We start from the raw sequence: 12,115 nt of genomic DNA, 5'->3' as shown, positions 1-12,115 counted from the left end.
CATAGGAAAAAGATCAAAAGTTCTTACATCTAATAGTATCAAGCTGCTCCTAATAAAGCTATGGGCCTGATTGCCCTTGTGAATGTTTGACTTCTGCAAAAGTATATTTATTTCATTTTCAAAGAGCAAAGCAGGCAGCAAGCATGCCATTTCAATACCTGAAATACTTTCAATGTATTTTCAATGCTATTTGTATTCTGTTCTGCAAATCCAGTTTCTAATACGCTCAGAGAACTCCCTGGGATATTTTTGGCCTCAGAGTTTCCGACAGAAGTCTCTGTGACCAGCAGAGGTTATCTCTGCCTTTCCTACAGGGACTACCTGGGAACTCACATCTGCATAAAGTCGTTTGGTATACAGAAAGCTCAAGTTCAAAGAGAAGCTTATCTTTTCTGCCGATGCTTATAGCATGCTTAGCTCATTCAGACCGCACTGTCTTCAGTGACAACCACATTGGTGGTTACCTCCCTTTTGTGCAGCTCCTGGCATGGCAATGTGTTCATCCAAGACAGTGGAGTTTCATTTCAGACATCCCTCAACTCAAACAGGGGTTTGATCCCCGTGTCTTACAGAGCTGGGAAATTATGCTTTCTGGGGAGAGGACATTCCACCTCCCCTCCTGAGTATCAATAATTTTGGAGGCAGAACTGAAGCGAGCAAGACAAAGCCTCTAGTGCTTAAGGTAGAGAACTGGGGGAGATAAATCCTCGCACACCACTTACTGCTGCTCCCTGGTTTAATCCTCATTTTATACAGTAATTGTCTGCACTACACAACATCAGTGCTAACCTCCATTAGGTTTTGTGTTATGAAGTCTTGTGATCTGTGTATAGCTTGAAATAGCAGTTGTATATCTGAATGAAAACAGCCCTAACTCAGGAGTAGCTCTTTAAATATTCCTAGGGAAAAAAAAAAATATATATATATATATACATATATGAGATCCATACATAGCGATTACGTGGGAATTTGATTAACTGCTTTGAAAATTTTGTTTTAATGGGCTGTGCTGTTGGTCAGCATCTGAAGGAAGTACTAATTCTGACTGGGACAAATGATAGATGTCCTTTTGTCTTTTCATACATGTTTTTGACTCCCAGACTGTTCCCAAGTGGTCTATTCAAACAAACAAACAAACAAAAAAAAAAGACAAAATGAAACATTTTGAAATATGCATTCTTGGTGCAGGCCAAACAAAATTACTTATTCGTAGTGAACTCTGATCTTTCGTATTTTGAGGTACACAAAGAGTTTTCTTCATATTATAGAACCACCAAGGACAATTTTCAGTGCATTAGCCTGCTTGCTAACATAGCTTGCAGACAAGTGATTACCTGTCCTCTTTCTTTTAGACCAAAAATAAAGATTGTGATCCCTTTCTTGCAAAATAAAAGGAATAGCCTCACTATTTAGATTTCCAACTGACTTATTTGTACATGTGCAACATAGGAAACTTACTGGGTTGCTACGTTCCAACACAGCACTTCTGTAAGATTATCTGTCCCAATACCTGTTAGCTATAATACAATCTCTCTAAGGTATCTGTCAGTAACTTTTGCCCTGTATATAATATGTTTTATTTTTTCCTCAGACACACCCTCCCTGACTTTTTAATGGCATTTGGATTTTTCAAAAATACTTATGGCCCAAGTCAAAGGACAAATTCCTTACTTAGCAGAACTGTGTTTCCTAGAGGGTTTAATCCTGTTTCAGACAAATTCAGTAAGAAAGCGTTGCCTTTAAACATATAGGATTAGGTACTGAAAAAACACCTAAGAGAGCTCAGAAGCATCTATTTTCTTAGATCAGATCCTAAGCACTGAGTTGAGACACACAAAGCAGCAGAGCAATGGACTACTCCCACAAGACAGTAACCTCTCATCTTTTATTTTTCTCCTCTTTCACAAAAACTTTCTGGCTGCAATCTATACAGTCCTGCCTGAGTTTCAGGGCTGCAAGGACTTGTTGAATAGCTCTCAACTAAGGCTCATGTGAATGCTCAGCACAGGCTGTGGTGTACCATGGATGCCAGTGAACTTCTCTCCATTATTACCATGAGTGCTGTGCCAGTAGCTTATGAAAACCCTGATAAAGGCCACTGGGAAACAGCCGGGATCTATTGTCTGGTAGAAGTTCTGCAAGCTCAGAGGGGGAGGTGAGGTGTAAAGAAAGTCAGTGGAGATATCCCCAAGAAGGCAGTGAGTTCTCCAGTTTTATGATTCATATGAGGCTTGAACCAACAAATCATTTTTTGTGTCTATGCAGCTTTAAGCATTTAACAGACCCACTGAAGCTCGGAGAAGAATAATTAAAACTTGCTAGGCCATGGACTGTTCTGCTTTGGCAAATCACAGATTATTTCTGATAGGCACAAAATGCATTGGCATGATTAGTCTTTTCTCACAAGTAAAAGGTACCAGCAAAGGTTTAGTGCTTGTCTCTTGTCTCTATGAGTGCAATCCCTCCCACTGTAATGTAACACCACCACTGCTGGGACACATGGCTTTCAAAAGCCAAGCTGGACTCAGAAACTTAATCAAAAGAAAAGGGGGTGTAGGATGGTGACAGTCTAAAGTCTGTGTCACATCTCATCTTGAGCAAACCAAAGGATGGCCACAGCTGAACAAACCTTTTTTGGAGAGAAGATGGTGCCTGAAGCATGAGGAGCAGTGAGGGCAAAAAAGGACAAAGCCTTCTCATTTGAGTCCCAGTGAGAGGATGCTTTAACAATTAAAAAGCCCTACAACATTGTCTGGAAAACTAGACATTGCTCTCCCTGTTGTTCAGTTTAAGAAGCACTTACACAGTATCCTGACTTGAAAAACAGAGCTCAAGTATCCAAAGTGGTCAGACTAAAACATCAGGAAATCATTTCATCTTCAAGCACCATTTAGACTCTTTCTCACCGTGAGCCATACCTTGCGGTTTTTACCTGAAGCCTCACTTTATTTTGTTTCAGTATACCTCCTGAATTTTAACATGGGTAGCACTCGTATGCTTCATTCAGTACTTAGTTGCCTAAAACACTGCTAAAAAAGCATCAGAATATGGATTTATAACTAACTTCAGGGCATTTAGTTTTGAAGAATAACTTCTCATTTTCTTAAATGTTAATATGAAGATTGCCTGACAAAGCTAAAAGGAGAATTTGAAAGTTTGATTCATTGTTTGATAGCCATTTCTAGCTATTTACTAGTATGTTTTGTCTTGTAATTCATTCTATTGTATTCCTTCCATGCATTTATTTGACTCAACAGTTAAATTGGATAATGTTGAATTCACCTAAGTATTTATGCCTGGCAACAGCCTTTGTGGTCACAAGGTGATGACTTCATTAGAGGAACCGAGCAAAAGTGGAAGGAATGTGGGGTGTGAGAGGGGAAAAAAAAAAAAAGCTTTTGTTGAGACCATTCTGAGCAGTTATAGCTCTGGCACTGAGATGGAGAGGGGATGTGGGAATAAATACCACACTCTCACTATAAATAGTCTCTTTTTATTTTTTCTAAATTGGCTCAGACGTGCTCTCTGCTGAAACCCTTCCTCTCTCCTCTACAGAGGACCATGATCAGGTCCACACTGTTCTGCAGCAACCTGTCCAGCCAGAAGAGCTGCTTGTAGCCATGCAGAAGCACCGTGAATTGTCACCTGAATTTCCTGTTACAACCCCCCCAGCATCCAATTTTGCACCAACAAAGGAGGCTAATGGCAGCACAGCTCAGGGCAGCTGGCATGATGTTGGATATAGCAGTTTCCCTTCAAACATTTCCCATTTGTCGGACAACTGCATAGCATTGCTTGTATGCAGCAGTCTCAATACCCATGCTTAGAGGTCACGCATATTTTGCAGTATAGTTATTTGGTTATCAGATGTACTGTTTATGATTCGCATAAGGAATGGAATATTCTACATATAATTAGCAGTAGGGGGTGGTGCTTTTTTGGAGAATGTGATTTTTAGATGCTGGTGATCGAAAGAGATTGGAAAAGGGATGCACATATGATCTTTCATATAAAGTAGTCTGGTGACAATGCACAGCTCATGCTCCCATCACTCAACCTCTGATGTTTAGACCTTGCATCACATGTGAAAAGAAAGATTGACGGTGCTGAAACGACAAGTGGTGTCTAATGAGCTCACCAGGGCTCATCACTTACGGTTTGGACATTTTTAATCTGAGCTCTTCAGCTTCTCACAGTTTGATTCACTCTTTTGTTTGCCCACAGCTCTGTGTTGTTGGCAACTGGCCATCTCCAAGTCATCTCCAGAAGACAGAGACAATCCTTCCCATGTACCACTAAACTCTCTAGCCAGTGCCTGTGGGTGTACTTGGCCCCTATTGTTTTCCACTTCTGACTGACAGCAATCCTGCTCCAGGATTTGACTCACAAGACCGGTGTCTGTCACCTGCCTGCCTTCACATCCCATACATATTCATCATGAGGAGTCAGTGGCAAAGGAATTTGACTTTGCCCAAGCATCCACAGTAACTCCTGTGTAGACCACAGCATGACTGCCCTCCTTGGCAGACCTTGGGGAACCCCTGCAATGTCAGTGTGCATCCCCAAGCTGCTGCATATGGTATTTGCTGCAGGCAGGCTGGATGGATTGAGTGGTGGATGTGGATAGGACTTCCCTTCCTTACCGTGGGGCCCTGCCAGACATTGCTGTGCAGGGGAGCTGCTCCAGCCTGTCCCAGAAAAGAACTGTGGGACTACACATGTGGGTGCTACCGAGGGGCAGAAACTGCACTGACTCTGAATCAATGACTCTGAACAGCAAAGATGGTCTTCATGACTTCTAGCAAAAAAGTGGTTTAACTGGGTTCATATGAGCATCACAAAATATTGCTGACTCACTGGATGTGTTGCCACTTATGGAGATAAGAACTGTAATATGTTATGTTGTTTCCTTGCAGTCACAGGAGACTATGACTGAACCTCCCTAAAACTGTATGTTAATGGAGGAGGGACAGAGTTTCTCTAAAGATACCATTCCAGAAATTGGGATCCTTTGTTATTTTCTGATCCTTTCATCCTGTCAGTCACTGCAATTCATTCAGCTCCTGGGGACATTTCTCATTTCTTTCTGCAATGGTCATACAGGGGAAAGCAGCTGATGGACTCGCATTTTACAGAGAACCTCTGGTTACCCCTTCTTCACATATGGGTGATGTCTGGGCTCGTACTCACCCTACCACAGCTTCTTACATCCTTGTGTGCACACAAAGGATGCATGGGTATATGGCCCAGCCAAGAGCTGTGCCATGCCTCAAGCAGCTTGCCAAGTTGGGTGGTGAGTCAACCAGCACCCCAGTTAGCAGATAATTGGGTCAATCAAAACACAGCCTTTGTGGTCCAGTGAATAACACTGGGACTCAAACTCTGCCTTAAACTTCCTATGTGCACACCAGTGTGATTCCCCCGTGTCTGCGATTGCATGTCTTTAAAAGGCAAAATAGTACTCACTCAATGGCCTCAGAGCCATAGATGAAAATAAGTCCTAGGCTTGGTCATTATTCTGGTGGCTTTGGCTCTGTACATTGACAGGTCTACTCAAGTTAAGACAAGACTCCATTTAGTATGTGTCATTTTAATTTTCAATTAGTTTTTAGTGTTTGAATAATGGCTCTTGTGACAGATGTGCTGTCACATTTCAAGGTTTTTAGAGGGAAATAAGTTTCATGACTTTTCACTTCTCTGGAGTTGCTCAGCCACTGAACTGTGATGCCACACAATGCAAATAATAATTTCAGCTGCGAATAATAATTTCAGTGGGCTAGGGCTGGGCAATCCCAGCCCTACATTTCATATCCAGTTCACTTTTCAATGTTTTATTTGTAATCTCTGCTAAACCATAGTTAAAGTTATTCAGCACTTGGCTGCTAAATCAGTGACAGATAACCCTTGACAGTAACAGTTTGTTTTGAAGGCCAATATAACTAGGAGACTGAGAATAAATTGATAGGTTAAAAGGTTGTATGTGGGAATTGACGCTCATCCCCTGTCTGAACACCAGCTTCCAGAGCGCGGTGCAGTTGTCTCGATGACTTTGCTCTCTTTTCCTCTGCTTGGTCTTGGCCTAAAGTAAAAGCACCTCTCTGTAGTCAAAGTTGAGCCTGAAAAAGAAGAAACTCACAAAAATATCCTTTCAGAAAAAAAGAAAGGCTTCTTAAAATCAAGTCCTTGTGCTTTTGCGTTTGTCACAGCCTGCACTTCAGTATTGGCACCATCCAGGGCCCCAGCATATTTTACACTTTAGCTCTCAGATCCAATCCAGCCTGGTTAGTCCTGTCCTCACTGCAACCATATGCTGGGCGCATCAGCCTCACCTCGGGTTTCTTCTTGGGAGCCTTCCCTGACAGCAGCATCCCAGTCCCCCCAACTGCTGTGGTGGGTACACCCCTAGGAGTTGCACTCCTCACAGTGACAGGAGAGGATGTAGCGGTAGGTGGCAGTGAGCCGCATGCCCCCTGAGCATCGCAACCGCATGGCCTTCAGCTTGGAGGTCTGGGGCCGGCAGCAGTGGCAGGTGGAGCGGAAAGGCTGCTTCAGGACAGTGCTGAAAGAAACCATCGGTTCCGAGCGTGATGTTTGGCTGCAGCGCCCTTCACAGCGAGCCAGCAGCACCATCTGTGAAGGAAGAGAAACGGGTTAGGAAATGTGCCTCGGTGACTGCCAGCACATAGCTAACACCAATGGATGGGTATCTCCTTCTGTATAGTCATTAACACTTAAAAGAATGAATCCTGATGGCAGCTGCTGACCTAAAGGTATGTAAATCCTCTCAGTTTTAGGTCAGTCTGCTCCTCTAAGAAAGGTAAAAGTGTCTTGCAAAACACCTAATCAGAAACTACTGACCTTGTAGTGCAGACATTCTGGAGCTTGCACAATTAGTTGAGTCTTGTTTCAACATATATCTTGAGATTGTTGGATAAAGTGTCCTTTAGCTGAATGTTGCTCATTACATGCTAAAATTATTACATAACCAATATGCAAATGTGTATCCAATTGGCTCTTTGGGACTGCCCTGAGTAGGGATCAGATTTTGTATATAAAGGCTGTTACTTTTCTTTTATTCCAGCATTCAGACTCGAGCAACTCTGTAATAAGCAATATCTCATCTCTGTGTGCTACAATTTGGCTTATTGTGCACCGGGGGAATAGAACCCTGGTTTTGGGACAATACATCTAGTCTAGGTAGTCTCACTTCATTTACTGCGTCTCCTCGCCTCATGGAGGGAACGCAGCCCCACAGAATGCATTGTCCATGAGCTGTGTCCGGGAGAGTGGAGAAGGTAACATGGGCAGGAGGAAAAGTGAGTCTCCTCTTGGAGCACCAGGCACTTACACAAGTAAGGACTACAGGGCTTGGTTTCCTGAAGGCTGACCTCAGGACTCCAAATTATCTCAGCCAGCCCTGTTTTCTAGACACACTGACTGCAACTATGACTTACTGGCTCCACATCTGTGGCAGCTAAGCCGTTAAATCATCAGCCAGATTGATACTTCGACTGAATATTTTCCAACATTTTGAGTTCGTGTACAAGTGATCAGCAGAACTAGTCCTCGAGAGCATTGTCTCAAATTCTTAGATATATACACATATAAAGTAGAAGTATAAAGATGCTCAGTTTGTTGCTTCTTTAGAAGTAAATTTCTAGTTCACTCTTTCTACAAAGATCACCTTGAATACATATTTGCAATTATATGTATGTATATATATATAATTGCATCAGTTGTATCTGCATAAAATGCACCGCATAGCATAAGGCAATGAAAATGTAAACAAGATGAACTCGTTGATAAACATGAGGGTTCACTAGTGAGATTTTCCAAAAGTTTTGCAGGTTCCATGGTTCTTCTCCTGAGTTCGCCAACTTAGCTGTGATCAGAGCAAGGTAATTTGCACAATGGGAGGCACTAAAGAAGGAAAGCCCATGGTGAGTCACTTGCTCCCCTTCCTGGAAACCCCTTGTTGAGCAGAGAAGAGGGATAGAGTCTCATAAGCTCTACGTAAAACACTGTTTAAGCCCAGATTATCTAGTTCTCATTAAACAACACCAACTTCAAAATAAACTTCTTGTATCATCCCAACAAGGTCAAAATGTGACAGAGGTGAGAAAGCAGGCAGTAAAACAGTCATAAGTCTATCCTACAATCAAGGAAGAAAATTACATTTTAACCATTCTGCATATATCTCACAGTTTTTCCAGACAATCTAAAAAGAACTACAAATGTGACAGTAAATATTTTACAACATTACACACTTCTAAGATTCTTTCACTACACTTAATCAATTGGTTGCAAATCTTGAAGTCTTGCAAGCAGGTATGCCGAATGTCTAATTTTCTCTTTAGTCAGTCATGAGGAAAGATGAAAGAGAATTTTTCTGGTACAAAGTAGGAAATACCAGCACTGCCTGGGTCCATGGGAAAGGCACTGATTGTCCATAAATAACATAAAAATTGCTCTTCCAAGAGTATTTGCATGCCAAATGGTTTACTTGTAAATGTACTAATATGTTAACAAGTAAACTTCAGTCAACACAGACAGATCACAAGGAAGATGTCTTCATGAGCTGATGATCTGGGGTTGGTACCATCTTGTTTCTTGGTTTAAGTAAGAGATGGGTTCTTGTGGCTCTCTAATAATTTTACCATCCATGGTCCCCTTCCTGTGATACTGCCTAGTCATAAGCAAATTCACTTCAGCTGTTAGTAGTAATATGGTGGAAAGAAAATTTCAGTGCATGGTTGAGCCACACTCTGGCTTTAGACGTATCAGCTACATCAAGTTCCGTAATACCAGCATCTTCAGTGTGTATGAGAACAGAGAAAGGGACAGCTATTACACTGCTAGCACCCCACTACTGACAGATGAAGATCTACTTTTGTCTCCTGATAAACAAAACTCACTTCCCACAGTGACAGGTGGGAAGCTGGTGAAAAGCTACGAAGGTATCTAATCTTGCCTGTATTGCAAAGAAAATACAGCAGATTGGGACATTTAACAAAGATTCCTTCCTGGCATCTTGACAGCTCTTGTCAGGTCCCTCACTTTGACCAGTTCACCAGACTGTGTACAGGCTCTGTCACAGGCTATTCCCAAGGGTTTGGTGAAGAGTAGGATGAGGAGCAATCCAACAGCAGCTGGCAACTGCTCAAAGAGGAATTACAGAGACAAAAGAGCCAAACACTCCTTAGGAGTGGAAATGAAGGACATGCAATGGTCACAAGTTGCTTTTTGGGAGGTTCAGAGGACCTCCAGAATCCCTTCTAAATAATTTATCATTCTATGATTCTGTTGTTTCAGCCCAAATGTGACAGCACACATGGTATGGTGAAGGTGACTTCTCATGGCTGATGCTTCTGGAACTGAAATGTCTAGTCACTTTTGGTACTGATAACTGGAGGACTCCCTACGGCACTCATCTGCTCCTGTATGTGCAGGTACTTTCAGAAACGCCAGGGGAAACAAAACAAAACAAAACACAAGGAACAGGGTTGAGACTGCAGAAGAGTTGCAGCAGTGTAAAATAAGGCAGAATTACTTAATGGGCCAATATCTGTGTTTCAATAAACTTCTTATGAAAGGCAAGCTTTCTAATAAAAAAAAAAAAAAAACAGACAATATTTCTTCAATATGCAACTTCATTTATAGTTTTTCAATAAGCCTCATCATTAAAAACATGTTTTATTCTGTGGAGACTAATTTTAATTTCAAATTTTGCTGTCTGCTTACCTTTTTAAAGAGTGTGGTCAATATACGTATCACGTAAAATTACACAGTGTTGGTTTTATGCTCTGGTTTTGCATTACGGGGTAAATTTTTACAAATGAGACTGCACCGTAAGTATCAAGTCAAGCTTACAGGATAAAAAATGTTCAGAGTTTGTATTTTGATAGCTTTCTAAACTTGAAGTCCTAAACCTGAAGTCCTCAGCACAATTTAACCTCCTCCTCATAAAACCAGAACAGCACCAGTGAATTTCGACATGTGTGCAAATGAGCTGGAAATAGCATGTACATTGTAGGCTTTGCTTTGCCATTTAATCAATCACACCAGCTGCTTATTGCATTGTATACTATAGTGCAGTAGAGATTATCACCTAAATAATTAGTAATGCTATGACAGCATAGCATAGCAATACACTGTGTGTATATATAGTAAAAACGTGTGGTTACTTTATAACCTGGTACATGTGCCTCTCAGCTCCCCTTGTCCCATGCACATGTGAGCCTGTGTGTGTCACCTTGCGATGCTAGATCCGGAAGCACAACGTGGGAACCACGGGGGCTCTGACATGTATGAGCAGCTGGGGAAAAACAGGCTTTCTTACTTAAAGTCAGCAGTCTCATAGATATCTGGACAGCCAAAAAAGAGAACAACCTGAATCTGAGGCAATATTTGACTCTTGATCATTTGAGCTGTATTCTTTAAACTCAGAAGTTGTGAACTGGTTTGATATTAACAGTGTTTGTATTCCTCTCCAGCCTCAAGCTGAGGCACAAAAGCAGAGAGCTTGAGATGAATGAGAACAAACTTTCACACAGTATCCATGGCCTGCCTGCAAGTGGGAATTACTGAAAATCTCCTGAGCTACCTCATGAGCCAATGTCTTAAAACATTTGATAAACATTTCTTCATCTCGTCCATGTCTCTCTGGGCTGAATTCCTTAGTCTGAGGCTGTCAGTGGTAGCACTCTTCTGGCACATCTGGAGGAAGCACTTGTGACAGCCAATACTGTAATTCAGCAAGCTCTGGTTGCAGTGACGAGGTGATCCAGCACATTGAAGATCAGTAGGTCTCCATGACAGAGGTCAGGCAGACTCCAGTATGGTCAGGAAAGGCAATACCTAATGAGCTGATACAAACATTTCCTTGAAGCCAAAGGAAAACACTTTTTTTTCAGGAACAAATTACGTTCTTCTATCCCTCCGTTGTCTCTTTTATACATTTTGTTACTATAATGGACTATGTTTCCAAAGACTTTGGAAACCTTTTTTCAATACCTTTGGAAACCTTTTTTCAACATCTGTCTAAGGTCACAAGCAAGAGGCATTTTAATGATTAAATTATATTGGGTGGATGTTCCCAAATGTAACAAAACTACTTCCCATGTGGGTACAATTGGCAGCCTCCATAGAGAAGCACAGTGGACTTAATTCTTTTTTAACCAAGACAGAAGGCAAATGTAAAACATCTTGCAATTCCTGAAGCCATTTTTACCTTCCATAATTCTATGCTGCACTAGAAGAGAAAATATATGGAGTGAAAAGGGATGGCTCGGTGGAACCAATATATCATGCCAAAAAAGGACAAAGTCTCTGCTTGGCATCAGTTGTCAGTTCAAGCTTCACAATGGAAACTGGATGGAAACAAAAAAGTACCACAATTCCCACAGCTGCTCTGGAAGAACCTTCCATTTTTACTTGTTTATATTTTATCACAATATATATAGGAACAGACATTGTGTCTAATTTTCATTAGCAAGTCTAATATTGGTCTGTGTTTATGTGCTAGATCCAGAACAGAAGCCATATGTCTAGCAGGATGATTCAGATCCCTTAGACCTTAAAAAACAGAGCAGAGACAAGATTTCTAACAAGCAGAGACAAGATTTCTAGGAAATGTCAAAATTATTTCACTTAGTATAGAAACTGTTTTCATTTTCCACTTCATTAGAAAGTCCATACAACTTGCAGGATTGTTAAAAAAGTTGTTCTTGAAATGGTTGTGGAGTTTGGGAAGCCAAGAGATGTGATAAAGTTTTCTAACATGATTTTCATTAAAGGCTTGATTAAAAAAAAAAAAAAAATCACTAACATTTTTTCAGTCAGAGTTACAAATGTTTATGTCAACAGCTTTTTCTCAAAGCTCAGTTTTGAAGTAATATGGTTTTCATTACAAGGCTTTCCTTATTCTCATTTCCATCAGTCCCACTCCTAAAGTCCTGATTGCTTTTCTCTGTTGCTAGGGATGATAAAAAGTTGATTTGTTGTTGGGTATCCTTCCTTCCTTCCTTCCTTCCTTCCTTCCTTCCTTCCTTCCTTCCTTCCTTCCTTCCTTCCTTCCTTCCTTCCTTCCTTCCTTCCTTCCTTCCTTCCTTCCTTC

General features: G+C 41.3%; 1 protein-coding gene across 4 annotated transcripts in view; it reads right to left on the bottom strand.

Annotated features, from left to right (window-relative positions):
• Positions 1 to 5,574: 5,574 nt before the first annotated feature.
• The window catches only part of NDP (norrin cystine knot growth factor NDP), a 36,169-nt gene continuing 29,628 nt past the window's right edge, over positions 5,575 to 12,115 (bottom strand). For 3 of the 4 annotated variants that reach the window (XM_065847074.2, XM_071811754.1, XM_065847066.2), the window contains one exon: positions 5,575 to 6,630. In XM_065847074.2, coding sequence (XP_065703146.1) covers positions 6,403 to 6,630 — 228 coding nt within the window. In that variant the 3' untranslated portion in view covers positions 5,575 to 6,402. The remainder of the gene's footprint in view (positions 6,631 to 12,115) is intronic. The other variant, XR_011740277.1, reaches the window with a different exon arrangement.

The sequence above is a fragment of the Patagioenas fasciata genome, chromosome 1, assembly GCF_037038585.1.
Source record: "Patagioenas fasciata isolate bPatFas1 chromosome 1, bPatFas1.hap1, whole genome shotgun sequence".
In the NCBI taxonomy this organism is placed as follows: Eukaryota; Metazoa; Chordata; class Aves; order Columbiformes; family Columbidae; genus Patagioenas; species Patagioenas fasciata.
Note: the sequence above shows the minus strand (reverse complement) of the source record. Positions and strands in the feature narration are given on the sequence as shown.